Source organism: Ranitomeya variabilis, chromosome 4, assembly GCF_051348905.1.
Source record: "Ranitomeya variabilis isolate aRanVar5 chromosome 4, aRanVar5.hap1, whole genome shotgun sequence".
NCBI classification, from domain to species: Eukaryota; Metazoa; Chordata; class Amphibia; order Anura; family Dendrobatidae; genus Ranitomeya; species Ranitomeya variabilis.
The window spans coordinates 229,216,710-229,231,277 of record NC_135235.1 but is presented as its reverse complement, the minus strand read 5'-3'; the positions used below and the strand labels follow the sequence as shown (position 1 = coordinate 229,231,277).

The window sequence follows — 14,568 nt, the reverse complement described above, 5'->3', positions numbered from 1 at the left end:
CCGGGCTGGGCTGGGCAACGGGGCTTATACAGCGAGCTGACCCTGCAGCCGACTCAGGGGGTACAGGGAGGGGGGCATATACATAGCTTACCGCTTCCTGCAGCTTAGGTTTGATCTTCTTCACCTTTTTTTTCCGGCCCCCAGGTGCCTCCTCTGGCAAATCATCACCAAGATGGAAGTTCTGAAGGCACACTGGGGACTCCAGGAGCTTGATCTCTGCCATTAGTGCCCCTCCCTGGTCGATGTCACTGTCCTCCCCAGAGCCAGCAGAACTGCGACGAGATGTCATTGTCGCCTGTCCAGCAGGGACCTCGCTGCACGTGGCCTGTGAGTGACTAAGCAGGCTGCCAGGTGGAGCTTTCTGCTGGTCATCATCCTCCTTCTCATCATCATCATCCACCTGGCACTCAGGCTGCAGCCCCATCTGCCTTTGCTCTCTGTTATCAGCCATTTCTCTGAATCGATCTTCATTAATAAGTTTTTCCTTAAATGGTCCACTTTTTTCTCTGATGAGAGCTTTTCTGACTTCAAGCTCATTGATGTCATCCTTCAGTCTCCTTACCTCCGCCTGGAGCTGATTCTTCCTCGGTTTGGAGGAACCTGCAGCTTTGTTGCTTGTGCAGCGCAGCTCCTCTCGGAGCCTCGTGATGGTCTTGCTTGCGTCTTCATACTCACGGAGGTGGCTCATGACCCGGGAGGCATAGGTGGACACAGACTCCCGGGGGCTCTGCAGCGCCCAACCCTCTTCAGTGAGGTCGGCTTCACCTCCGTGAGCACTCAGCTTTCCTCCAGAAGGACTGCCATCTTGCACACTAGCAGGCTTCTCCTCCATGGAAGCCTTGCGGCTTCTCTGGGTCTCTGCAGACCTGGGGGGAGTAGGAGCCACATTGCTGCGACTCCTGGTGGAGCGTCTCACCCCCGAATCCTCTGATGTGCAGGCTGGTTGCTGGTTCCTTCTGCCCCCCGCCAGCCTGGTCCGGGAAGCAGAAGCCTGGGACTTGGCTCCTTCACTCATCCCAGGAAACCCACTCCCTCCCTGGGTAAGAGAGAGAGCAGGTCCCCGGGTGGAGAGGTGGTGGTTCTCAGGAGCTCAGGAGCACACTGCAGGTTCAGCAGCGACCGCACCCACAATCAGCACAGTGAGTAGCAGCTGAGCAGAGCTGCACCCACTATTCTGCTGGTGCAGTCACTGTGCACATACATTACATTACTGATCCTGAGTTACCTCCTGTATTATACCCCAGAGCTGCACTCACTATTCTGCTGGTGCAGTCACTGTGTACATACATTACATTACTGATCCTGAGTTACCTCCTGTATTATACCGCAGAGCTGCACTCACTATTCTGCTGGTGCCGTCACTGTGTACATACATTGCATTACTGATCCTGAGTTACATCCTGTATTATATTCCAGAGCTGCACTCACTATTCTGCTGGTGCCGTCACTGCGTACATACATTACATTACTGATCCTGAGTTACATCCTGTATTATATTCCAGAGCTGCACTCACTATTCTGCTGGTGCCGTCACTGCGTACATACATTACATTACTGACCCTGAGTTACATCCTGTATTATACCCCAGATCTGCACTCACTATTCTGCTGGTGCAGTCACTGTGTTCGTACATTACATTACTGATCCTGATTTACATCCTGTATTATACTCCAGAGCTGCACTCACTATTCTGCTGGTGCAATCACTGTGTACATTCATTACATTACTGATCCTGAGTTACATCCTGTATTACACTCCAGAGCTGCACTCACTATTCTGCTGGTGCAGTCACTGTGTACATACATTACTGATCCTGAGTTACATCCTGTGTTATACCCCAGAGCTGCACTCACTATTCTCCTTGTGCAGTCACTATGTACATACGTTATACCCCAGATCTGCACTCACTATTCTGCTGGTGCAGTCACTGTGTACATACATTACATTACTGATCCTGAGTTACATCCTGTATTATACCCCAGAGCTGCACTCACTATTCTGCTCATTTTTACACCAGTCTCTGTATAGTCGTAAAATGTGAGGACGGGATTATCTGGTGACAATGTTGCTGTTTTCATACGTGAATCATTATTTAATAAAAGTATATTTATCATCTAGCTTACTTAGATTATCTGCTTTCATTTGCTTTCTTCTTCACAGCTTGAGAACAATGGAATCTTGTCTTTTGGTAACTCGGTAATGGAATACCAGCCTCAGATTCTCCCCATACCAGTTTGGGAGCCATTTTTAGCTCCTTACTGGTCAGACGTGGATATTACTAAAACCGGGTATATATACTACCGTCAGATTTATGAGTCCGATCCATCACTGCTTCAGCAAGCAACAACAGAACTTAAGACTCACTTCAAGCTTTACAAGTTCTCTGCTAAGTGGATGCTTGTTGCCACGTGGGACCGCGTGCCGTTTCATGGAAACAAATCTGTAAAGGTAAGAGAGTAAATAGTAACATTGTAAAGTGTAGTAATAGGCGACAATGTAATCCAAACATGCTGAACTTAACATTAAAGTACCCTATATTGTAGTTATGGTTTCTGCCACCAGGTGGCGCAACAGCGTTTTATGAGATCAGTAGAACTTATCCAGCGTTTCTTTAGGCAGCAGAAGTAGCACTGGAGGTAATGGACCAGGCTTGGCTCCTAACCCCAATTTTATTATGTTCTTAAGAAAAAGTTTTTTTTTATTATTTTATAAAAGTAGTTAAAAAACGTAAAAAATTGAATAAATTTCCATAAACTTTATGACACACAGAAATAAAAAACAATTTTTGCTGCAAAGTGAAAGTAAAAAAAATAAAAGCAAATAAATTAGTGGTAGAATTGCTGTTTGTTTTTTTATTTACCCTTCTAAAAATAATGTGATACATGACACGGCAAACAAACTGCAGCCATGAAAGAACAGTGGCTTGGAAACTGGATTTTACGCAATATGGGCGTACCTGATTGATGAATACGACGCAAATTCTGGCTGAATGAAAAAAACACATTATTATTACACTGTATTCTCAAACATTATGCCTGTAATTAGCATTTTCTGGTGTGTTAGGCTCAGCTGTATAACAATTTATGTTGTCTTAAAAAAATAACTAAGATGGAAAATCATAAGTAATAATTATTGATTTGCAATAGCTTTTCTAACTGCAGGTTTTGCCCATTTTATTTTTTTTTCCAGAGAGCTACCTATGTCAGAAATACATCATAATAATATGTCAGCAGCCACCACTAGGGGGAGCTCCCTGTATACAGAGATACATGACAAGATCCTTTCTGCAGCCACCACTAGGGGGAGCTCCCTGTAAAAAGAGATACATGATAAGATCCTGTCTGCAGCCACCACTAGGGGGAGCTCCCTGTATACAGAGATACATGACAAGATATTTTCTGCAGCCATCACTAGGGGGAGCTCCCTGTATAAAGAGATACATGATAAGATCCTGTCTGCAGCCACCACTTGGGGGAGCTCCCTGTATACAGAGATACATGATAAGATCCTGTCTGCAGCCACCACTAGGGGGAGCTCCCTGCATTCGGAGATACATGATAAGATTCTGTGTGCAGCCACCACTAGGGGGAGCTCCCTGCATACTGTTCATTCAACAAATTTAAAAATAAAAAAGTTTGCATTATGCTTCCCCTCGTGATGGCTGCTAAAAAAGAGAAACATATTTCATGCTTCTTTATCTTTGTCATTATGCAGAAGATAAATTATTGCTCAGTTTTGTATAGATGTTCCATGTGTAATATATATTTTTTTACCAACAGTCGAACACCTTTCAGGCCGTGTTGATCTCAGATGAGAAGCTCACATTTCTGATGTACAATTATGGAAGCATGGAGTGGCCATTCTTGAAGAACGGTGTACAGGAAGGACCCCAAGCTCTTGTAAGCAGTCAAGTTACTCAATGCCTAATTTGCTATATATCCACACCTTTTGTTTGCGTGACTTTCCCACAGGTTCTCAGATTTTCTCCCAAACTCCACAGACTTACTGATAGGGAATCTAGATTGTGAGCCTTAATGGGAACTGTTATGATAATGTCTGTAAAGCGCTGTGGAATATGATGGCGGTAGATAAGCAAAGCATAATAAATAAATAATGGTGTGGGAAAGAGTGTGGCTGGAAATGAAAAACAGTAACCTGTCAACTTTACATGAGCAAATCTTTTCAACTTCATATTTACACTTCAGTGCCGTGATGTTCTTTCACTATTTAGATTCACTATAGAATGGCAGCTGCATTCCCTGCCTCTGCTTTTACACAGGCTATGATAGAATCTTCTGATTGGCTGTGCTTTATCATGTGATGCGATAGCTGCAAGGCATTATGCGCAAGCCCAAGGTCATGGGATTCCTCTCTGGATGATAAATGTATCATGTATAAACTGGTGCAGTTGTTTTAGGCAAAAATAAATTGTACATTTTTTGAATTTGCCGGGTCTAGTAGTCTTTTGTCACGTCCACATGTATGGATCAAAGGAACCAAGAAAAGTTGTTTAACGTTAACTCCTGGCAGCCTACATGATGTCACTAAGACAGACCTCTTTAATTTACGATATCTTGTAAATGAGAGAGTGACTTTTTGAAATAATTCCCGGTAACTTACACCCCAAGTGCTACAAAAAGCCAAAAATCCTTAAATCATGCACATTATGCAATTTTTGAGTGGAGCCTTGTAGACCAAGTAGACTTCACGTTCAAGGCTCATCCCGAAACTGCACATATTAGATTCTCATCTGATTGAGAAAGAGAAGCTTCACCCGAGATGTATGGATAAAAGCATAAATTAGCAACATTCTTTCATGATCAGGGATGAATTCTAGTGGACAAATGTCCTGGACCGCCAACATCTTGAGGCTCCCACCACCTTCTTCAAGACGTAGATTCTTTGGACACTTCTTTGTTTCCTTTGCATGGTCCTTTAGTAAAATATATATATAAATTCTTTCTTTTTTTCGATTTTTGCCATCTCTTAACACCTTCTAAGTTCTGCTTCTCCTCTTTTACCACCCAGGCAGGTCTAAACAATGATGTTGGCTACCAACTTCCAAAATCCTTGACAGTCAACATCACTCAAGTCAATGCGACTAGTAATGTAAATCTTACCGGACGATGGGCGTTCAATATAGACACGAGCGTCATTCAGTTTTCGGATACATTTATAGGTAAGTATAAAAATCGGAGAAGTTCCAGTATTCCTGATTTCTTATGTATCTTGATGTCCAAGGGAATCTTCTGCACAATACTTTTGGCTGGTGTTTTATCCATGTACTAGATATCTCGTACTAAAAGAAATTATTTCTGTTTAGATTTTATATTTTTTTTATAATCCCATTTACATCTCATCATTGATTTCCATTTCTGTATTTTGCAAAGAAACATATAGGTAAGAGTACAAAGGTAAGAAGGCAACTTCTTTGTCATAGTAATTTATTGAGAGGTGTATACGGGTCCTCAAGTGTCATTCTTCATGGGCCCCAAAAACATTCAGTTTTTTCCTTTTTTCCTATTCTCGCTACTTTGGAAAACTTAATTTCAAAGTTGGCACGCTTAGCTATTTTTATTATTGGCCAAGACAAATTTAAGATTTGTGACTTTGGGAAAAGTTGCGGAAAATAAGGTCACTATTCTACTCGAGGCGTGGACTGAAAAGTGGAGAAATAGTTTTAGACAGAAGCTATTTCAAAGATGTACCAAATTTATCAAAGATGAATACTTTATTAAATTTGTTGCAAATAACAACAAACTAGATGCAAGGAAAAGTGACTTTAAAAAGTTCCCGTGTAACTTTCTTACTTAAAGTCATAAAATATTCTTCGCACTATATCCTTAATTGTGTTGCTAACTCTTTTAGAGTTACCAGATCAGGCTTCAATTGATGATGATGACTCAAAAATTAAAAAGAAAGTAAAAAAAAATAATGTTAAGTATAAAATCTTAACCAAAAATTTATCTTAAAAATTATTTCCATCATTATAATTATTATATTAATACGTTAAATATTATTGCTTTAAAAAGTGAATACAAAAATAACAATATGTAAATAATAAAGTTATAAACTTTTGATGTTTTCTATTCAAATAGCCTCTCCTAACTTAAAATAAATTCTTGGGAAATCTAAATATTTATGCCCCTATTTCAAACAGTTTTTACCAGAAATTTGCCTTAAAACTGTATGAATTGGTGCAAAATGTTTGCATTTCTACAAGATGCTGAAAAATGTTGCCACTTTTTCACAATTTTATGTCAGTCCTGTTCAGCGCAGCCTAAGTTTAAAGTGGGTGGACCATATGGGGGGGATATGGTCTAACACGACCACAAAAGTAATCACTTTTTACACTACAAGAGAGGATTATATATTTTTACAGTAGGGCAAATAACCTGAAAGATGCTCGCAATTTTTTAAGAGACCACGTCTCTCACTGAAGTTGGTGCATCGTACTCCAGTGCATTCTTCAGCAAGATTGGAATGAAAAATGCCTTAAAATATAAAAAAAATACATAAAATCCCACTTTGACTAAAGCAACATAAATTGGAAAGAAGATGAAGAAGTTCAAATAATGAAGTAAACTAGGGGGCGTGGCTGGCATCTGAGGGAGCAGGACGTGCTTCCATTAAGCTCCTCTGCTGGCCTTCCTTATCCAGCCGAATCTACGTCCTTTATTAGGCCACCCATTGACTTTAAGGACTTTATCCGTCTCCTAATTAGCCCGGGAGTCTCCTTCATCTTATTTTATTCCACACAGCGGCCTTATTTAGAACTTCGGCCCCGAGGCCTACACGTGGGCTTGAAACCTGCTGGAGGATCCCCCCCCCCCCGCCGAGGGCGGGCTGGGTGCTGAGCCCAGTGTGGAACGCTGGCTGGTCCTTTCCCTGCAGCAGATCTCCCCTCGCCTCCCTCTACACCTGGAGCCCTGGCTGTCTGAAACGCCTAGAGCGTCCTGAGGAGACACAGGGTCTGTCCTGCGGCGCCGGGAGAAGGTAGGACTGAAGGAGGCGTGTGCCCTGCGGCCCCGACGCACCCCTTGGCTGGCGAGAACACCGTGGACCTGCTGAGCTCCGGGGAAGAGGTACAGGTGGTGGTGTGACGCGGCGCCGCCTTGGAATTAGCCCTGTACCGGAGGGGGCTGCTTCACGGAGGCGCTGCTGCTGGGCGCCGCTCCCATCCCCTCACTCCGGCTCAGCGCTTATACATACCTGCTGCTGCGGACTGGGAAGGAGGACCTGCGGAGTCCGGTCTTACACCCTCTTGGCTCTCATTTCTGGCCTCTGGACGCGGGGGTCCGGGGGGGGCGGTGCGGTGCAGCCAGTGAGTTGTGGGATCCGATTGCCCCTCTGATGTGCGACCCCTCTGTTCTGGCGGTGGGTTACCGACATAGGTGCCCCTGGGGAAGCGCGGGAATATTTAGCACCGACGCCATCTTGGACCCGTCTCGGATGCGGTAAGGAGACTCTGCACTCATTGACAGGGAGATTTAATGGTCTATCTCCTACTGGTTTGCTTGCCCTGAAGACTTGTTAACTACTTCCCTTTGCTCCCCCATGCCCGGAGACAACGGGAGCAAATAGTAAGGCACCGCAATTATATTTAACTTTTAAGCTGCTGACAATTCTGGATCTCTTTGGCACAACAGTGTATATAATTGAGACAGTGCTAATTCTCTTCAGTAGACGGTGCTGTGCCTAGGACCGACTAACGAGCAAATTGTTTTTTCACCTATAAAACATAAATCTTGTTATATCTCTCCTGCAATCTACTCATATCTACAAACAGTGAACTAGTGGGATTTATGCAGTACTCTACTGACATCTTCTGGTGATTTGGAGGAATTGCTGCTCCAACAAATTGCTGTTCATTTTGCTGTTTATTTTGCTCTATATCCCCGGGAAAAGCCGGTTAGCTACAAAGCACAAATTTATGCTCAAACAGTAGAAAATCGCTTTACACTCAACAATGATTTAATAACTTTCATTCAAATGTTCAAGTGGTGACCATTGCATATCACGCTTTCAGAAAATTTATTATGGGTAGAACAAATAAAGAGCGTGATAAACTTTCAGCTAAAACTCTTGCTGATAACCAAGCTCGTAAAACACATGGAAATTTAGAAAAATATCTTAAAAAAGGAACAGAAATGCCTCAGACTCCCTCAAAAAAATCAGTTAAAAGACACATCTCTCCAGACACCTTGGAAGATTCAGATTCTAGCGGAGAGGGCTCGGACTGTGAAACCACCTTGGAAGACTCAGCCCCAATCTCTAGAGCCTTCATGAAAAAGTTACTTGCACAAACTATGCAGCCACTCTTAGAAGAAATTTCTGGTTTGCGTGCAGACTTAAAGCATATGGGCCAGAGAGTAGAAACTTTAGAGTCGGCCAACATGGAAGCGACTGATGCTATTTTATCCTTACGTGACCAACTCCTACAACAACAGCACCATCTTAATACTGCCCTTCTTGCTGCGGAAGACCAGGAAAATCGCAGCAGAAGGAAAAACATCAGGTTGAGAGGTGTCCCTGAATCCTTTGCCCGCGAGTCACTGGACAAGGTCGCCAGAGAAATCTTCTCTGACCTCCTGGGGAAGGAAAGGGCGGACTCCATTGTCATTGAGCGAATTCATCGTGCCCTTAAACCCAAACCTAAACAGGGAGAGCCACCAAGAGACATCATCTGCGGCCTCCTGAGCTTCGTTGACACCGCAGCAATTCTATCAGGCGCAAGAGAAAAGGACAATACCTCTTATGAAGGTGCTCAATTGCAACTTTTCCAAGATCTCGCCCCATCTACTCTGGCTAAACGGAGAGTGCTTAAACCACTCCTAGCGGAACTGAGGTCACGTGGTCTGATATACAGGTGGCTTTACCCCTTCGGACTAGCCATTACGGTGGGCAACCGCCAAATTACAATACGCTCCCCGGAAGATCTGGGAGAGGCCTGGTCGACTCTCGACATATCGCCGATTGACATCCCTTCTTGGATGCCAGCTGATACAGGATGGAACTTCCCTAAACTGACCAAACCACAAGAATGGTTGGTTAAAAAAAAAAATGCTTCTCCTAAGCCGAAGAAGACCGCTTCTAAAGTACTTCCAACCTGAAATGGGTCAAGAATGCTGGTCTGGTTCTTTTTAAGTAGGGCATGTTTTACAGTTTGCCCCTGAATACCAATGCTTTTCTTTTCTTATTGTAATGAATGGTGATGTTGGAGTCTTTGTTCTTTCTCTCCGGTCTCGGAGAATTCTTCTACATTATTAGATGTTTTATGTTTCTTTATCTTAATACTAGTGTTTTTACCAATATCTCGAAAATAGCTTTATTGCTAAGTTCACGTGTTTTTTGTCTTTAAGATAACTTAATGATAAGAGGTCACCACTTGGACCTTCCTTCGCTTATGTTTGGGCTCATGTACCCCCCCCCTGCGATAAGCGAATTCTATTTTGTATATAGTTGGTTAATCACCCTGTTTTGTTATTTTTTCAGGTTCCATGGTGTGACAGGGGACTTTGAGGAAGGAATGGATGGCGGCTAATCGAGTAGATGTGGGTGCGGTCACAGTAGCGTCTTTCAATGTGAAAGGTTTGAATTCTCCCGCAAAACGCAGTCAGATCCTCACATTACTTAAAAAACAAGCAACACAAATAGTTTTTTTTCAAGAAACTCATTTTAAATTGGGGAGAACTCCAAATATGTCTTTCTCCTCATTCCCAACATGGTACAATAGCTGTTCTTCCTCCGCTTCTAAGGGGGTTAGTATAGCGTTTAAAAAAGGTCTGCCGTTTACACTTGAAGATAGTCTGACTGATTCGGAAGGCAGATTCATTTTTATAAAAGGACTTCTAGCAAATACGAGAATAACCTTAGCTAATTTATACGCCCCAAACATAAATCAGACACAGTGGATCCTCAAATCATTGGATACTCTACAGCTTTTCAAGGAGGGTTTACTGATTATAGGTGGAGACCTAAATATGACATTACAACCCACTTTAGACACTTCCAGCGGCTCCTCCTCTCTAACTCAAAAATCGAGACAAAAACTCTTAAATAAATTAAACTCGTTACAACTAATAGATCCATGGCGCAGCTTTAACCCTACCACGAAAGATTATACCTTCTTCTCTCCCCCACACAACTCTTATCATCGCATTGACTTTTTTCTAATACAATCTCGGGCCTTACACTTAATAAAGTCCTCTAAAATTGGTGCAATCACTTTATCAGATCATGCTCCTGTCTTTATTGAAATCCTCATCACAACATTACCCAGACCTGCTATGACTTGGAGACTTAATGAGTCGTTGCTTGATAACCCAAAACATGTAAATAAGCTCAAAACTATCATTTCTCAATTCTTTACTGAGAACATAAATATGGGACAACTTACTCCCATTATATGGGAAACACATAAAGCTGTCCTTAGAGGAGAACTCATTTCACTTAGTTCATATACTAAAAAACAAAGAGAAAAAGAAATCCAATCTCTCCTTCACCAAATAACTATTTCAGAACGCGCACATAAAAGCACTAAATCATCTGAATCATACCAAGAACTTAGTCTCCTTCGTAACAAACTTAAAGACTTGCTAAATGTAAATTCGGCTAAATTATTTATGTATTGCAAACACCGCTTTTATTTACATGGCAATAAAAGTGGGAAACTCACCACACAAATGTTAAAGAAGCAAAAAGAGAAAAAATTCATAACTAGCATCCTTACGACGGCAAACAAGAGAGTAGTGGACTCAAAAGGGATTGCCGAGACCTTCCGGCAATACTATGAATCCCTATATAATTTGCCCCTTTCTGATGACATGCATAACTACTCGTCGGCCACGGCTAAAATTCAAGCCTTTTTGGCTCCTCTTTCCCTCCCAACAATTTCCCCTGAAGACTGCAAAGCTCTCACGACCAAAGTCACACTTAAAGAACTAAGTGATATCTTAAAAACGATCCCGAATGGGAAAGCACCTGGCCCTGACGGTTTCCCGGTGGGCTATTACAAAAAGTTTTCTGATATCCTTCTCCCCCACCTAGTAGATCTTTTTAATTCCTTTTTAGAAGGGAAGCTTCCACCTCGCCAAGCATTAGAGGCTTACATTACCATCATACCGAAGGAGGGAAAAGATGACAGCCTGTGTAGTAATTACCGCCCTATTTCATTACTCAATTCGGACATGAAATTGTGGGCTAAAGTGTTGGCTTCAAGGATGAGTGGTGTTTTGAGCAGAGTTATTTGCCCTGACCAGGTGGGTTTCGTGAAAGGCCGTGAGGGCAAAGACAATTCCACTAAAATTCTTCACGCTATTTCGTATGCAACGAAAACTAAGACTCCACTGACTATTCTGTCAACTGATGCTGAAAAAGCATTTGACAGAATCAGTTGGAGATACATGGTCTGCACGCTAAAAAAATTTGCCTTCCCAACAGCTTTTATAGACGCTGTTATGTCCCTTTACGTGGACCCATCTGCTAAAGTCGGGGTGAATGGTATTTTTTCTGAACCTTTTAACATAACAAACGGCACCAGGCAGGGCTGTCCTCTCTCACCCTCCCTATTTATCATGGTTATGGAGACCCTGATGGAAAAGATTAGACAAGATAACGAGATCAAAGGACTTAGGATGGGTAAATTAGAGGTCAAAGTAGCTGCTTTTGCCGACGATCTTTTAATTTTGACCTCCAACCCCAAAACATCTTTTCCGAAATTAATGTCCCTGTTTGATGACTTTGGCGAGATTTCTAACTTCAAAATAAACGCAAACAAATCTGAAGCATTAAACATCTCGGCAAGGACCTCAGATATTCTAGAATTAAAAGAAAGCACCCCTTTTAATTGGCCCTCAGAAAAACTAAAATATCTTGGAATTTATCTAACAGCTAACCCCACCTCCCTTTACAAATGCAATTACACTCCCCTACTGGCACGGCTTCAAGCAGATCTAAAAAATTTTGATCTACCCTACTTATCTTGGATGGGAAGAATAAATGTCATTAAATCCTACATATTCCCAAAAATCTTTTATACCATGAACATGGTTCCTATACCCCTTCCCAATTCATTCTTCCATTCAGCCAACCAACTGATTTCTCATTTCATATGGAAATACAAAAAAGCCAGACTCCCTTTTAAAATTCTCTCTCTTCCAAGAGGTAGGGGCGGTCTGGGCCTTCCAGATATCAAAACTTATTATAAAGCTATACATCTCGCTAGATGGATAAACTTGCTAAAACCTAATCCAGAAAACCTCAACACAAAATTAGAACTTGCCCTGTTGGGCGAAGAGGTTAATCTCTATCTCTGGTCGTCTTTTAATTGCCCACATAAAAAACTTGATGAGATCCTAAATAATACTTTATTTATAAGACGCTCCCTCATACCAAATCGGCTCCCGTACTGTCACTTTCTTGACAGTATTCCGATTGGGATAATTCCATGGTTGGTAGACCCTACATATGAGGACACATATGGACTCTGGGCATCACTTCCAGACGCCCCAATTTCTCAATTCCTATCAAATCAAGTACCTTGCAAAGATAATTGGCCAATCAAAGCCACAAAACAACCTACTAATTTCCTCCAAAAATATCACATATGTCGCATATTGACGAATTTTAGAGCCAAGGTAAGTCATTCATCAGAATGGCTTTGGCTCGATTTACTAGTGAAGTTGAAATCCCCAATCCCCAAACTGGTTTCTAAACTTTACGCGAACCTCGTCAAAAGCCCAACTCAATTTAAGCCTTTATATCTCTCCTCTTGGGAAACGGAGTTGGGGGTGACATTGTCCTCCCGGGAAACCCAACAGGTACTTGCCAACTCTCACGGGTTCTCTAGGTGTATCCTACTACAAGAGAATTCATTTAAAATCCTATCTAGGTGGTACCGAACCCCAGAAAAGCTGTTTCATTTGGGACTGGTGGATTCCCCGCTGTGTTGGAGATGCTCTCGATCCGTGGGTTCCTTGGCTCATATTTTCTGGTTCTGTTTGGAGCTAAAGCAGTTCTGGACAGACATAAACAAATCTCTCCATAGTATGGGCCTAATGGATCGAGACCTAGCTCCTCAAGATGTTTTGCTTTCCCTTCCTTCCTCCTCCTTTAACCCAAAGAAACACGGCTTACTACCCATCCTATTAGCAGCTGCAAAACATTTGATTTCAATGCACTGGAGAAAAACAACCCCTCCATCGTTCAATGAATGGACCCTTAAAGTTCAAGACCTTTATCGCTTAGAGGAATTATCCAGTTGGGAGACACGTACCCACGAGAAGTTCAATGCCTCTTGGCTGCCTTGGGTTTCTTTTTCATCCCCCACTCCTAGTTCTAGGATAAGAAATCTAAATTGAAGATTGTCCCTTCAAATTCCCTACCAATAGTTCCTTCTATACTCCTTAGCTCGAATCTTAGCGTCAAGACGCGATGACCGACCCGCCTCCACGTTTGCAACAATTTTTTGCGCACTGCCTCCATTCCTCCTCTTCAATCTGATAACAACTTTACTTGTGATATTTTAGTCCTTCCTGTCACACCTCCTAGCCTTACAAATATCTTGTATAGTTCATATTGATACCTAGGGCTAGTTTCTATGGTCCTGGAATGTTTGTTTTTTCTGTTTTGTATGCTCAACTGTTATTATTATCTAACGAGTATATATTGATGATACAGTCTTTCTTGATTGTCTTATGAACTTATTATACAACAACGAACCATCTGTATTTCTGACACGAGAGCTTATGTTTGTTATAACATGTTTTCCTTATGTTTATTGAAAACTTAAATAAAGAATTTAATAAATAAATAATGAAGTAAACTTTGTGGAAAACAAAAAAACATTTTAGATTACCGGTATATTTCTCTTTCACGTTTCATACTGTTTTCAGCATTGATGATGTCACCTTTGATTATGTCACAGTTATTTACATTTGCATTTAGTAAACTTCTGTGCTTTCATTATTTTTGCAATTTACACCTCACTGATAAGTCAAGATGGTTTGTGACATGTTTTTTTTACTGCATTCTCTCTATATTTTTACATCTATTAGCTTATTGTTTTACTTGGATAAGAACTTTATGAAATGTATCATGTTATTATACTTGGAGCTCATTCATTCAAAATATAGAGGAAAAAAACGTCATCTATGTACCCACGACAGTACCTTACACTACTGGAGATGCATGGAAGGATGCGGTAAAAATCTCAGCCATTGATGCCAGGTATGTTTTGTGTTATTAACCCATACTGGTGTCCTATATAAGGACATGGAGTGGAGCTCCATCAATATTTTTCAACAGACATGGGAAGGACCTTGCCGTGGTTCTGTTGCTCACAATCAATGGGTTTCACTGCAACAAGATTTACTAAATGACTTCACGATAAAGTAGAGCACTTCATATAATAGAAGGCTATCTACATATTACTTTATAATGGGAGGACAATGTAGTCTCTATAATCCTTGGGATCTATTTCGGGGACTGTAGTGCTAAACAAAAGTATCTACCCTATACCATATCCTAATTTCTGCTATCTTAAAGAGTTCTCTGCCATAACTGTAT

At 41.7% G+C, this 14,568-nt stretch overlaps 1 protein-coding gene across 1 annotated transcript in view; it reads left to right on the top strand.

Annotated features, from left to right (window-relative positions):
- Positions 1-14,274, top strand: part of LOC143768728 (sushi, nidogen and EGF-like domain-containing protein 1) — a 73,357-nt gene extending 59,083 nt beyond the window's left edge. Inside the window, exons 5-8 of the mRNA XM_077257382.1 lie at positions 2,161-2,448; positions 3,780-3,899; positions 5,029-5,179; positions 14,058-14,274. Of these exons, the coding sequence (XP_077113497.1) occupies positions 2,161-2,448; positions 3,780-3,899; positions 5,029-5,179; positions 14,058-14,089 (591 nt within the window). The 3' untranslated portion in view covers positions 14,090-14,274. The remainder of the gene's footprint in view (positions 1-2,160; positions 2,449-3,779; positions 3,900-5,028; positions 5,180-14,057) is intronic.
- The last annotated feature ends 294 nt before the right edge of the window (positions 14,275-14,568 follow it).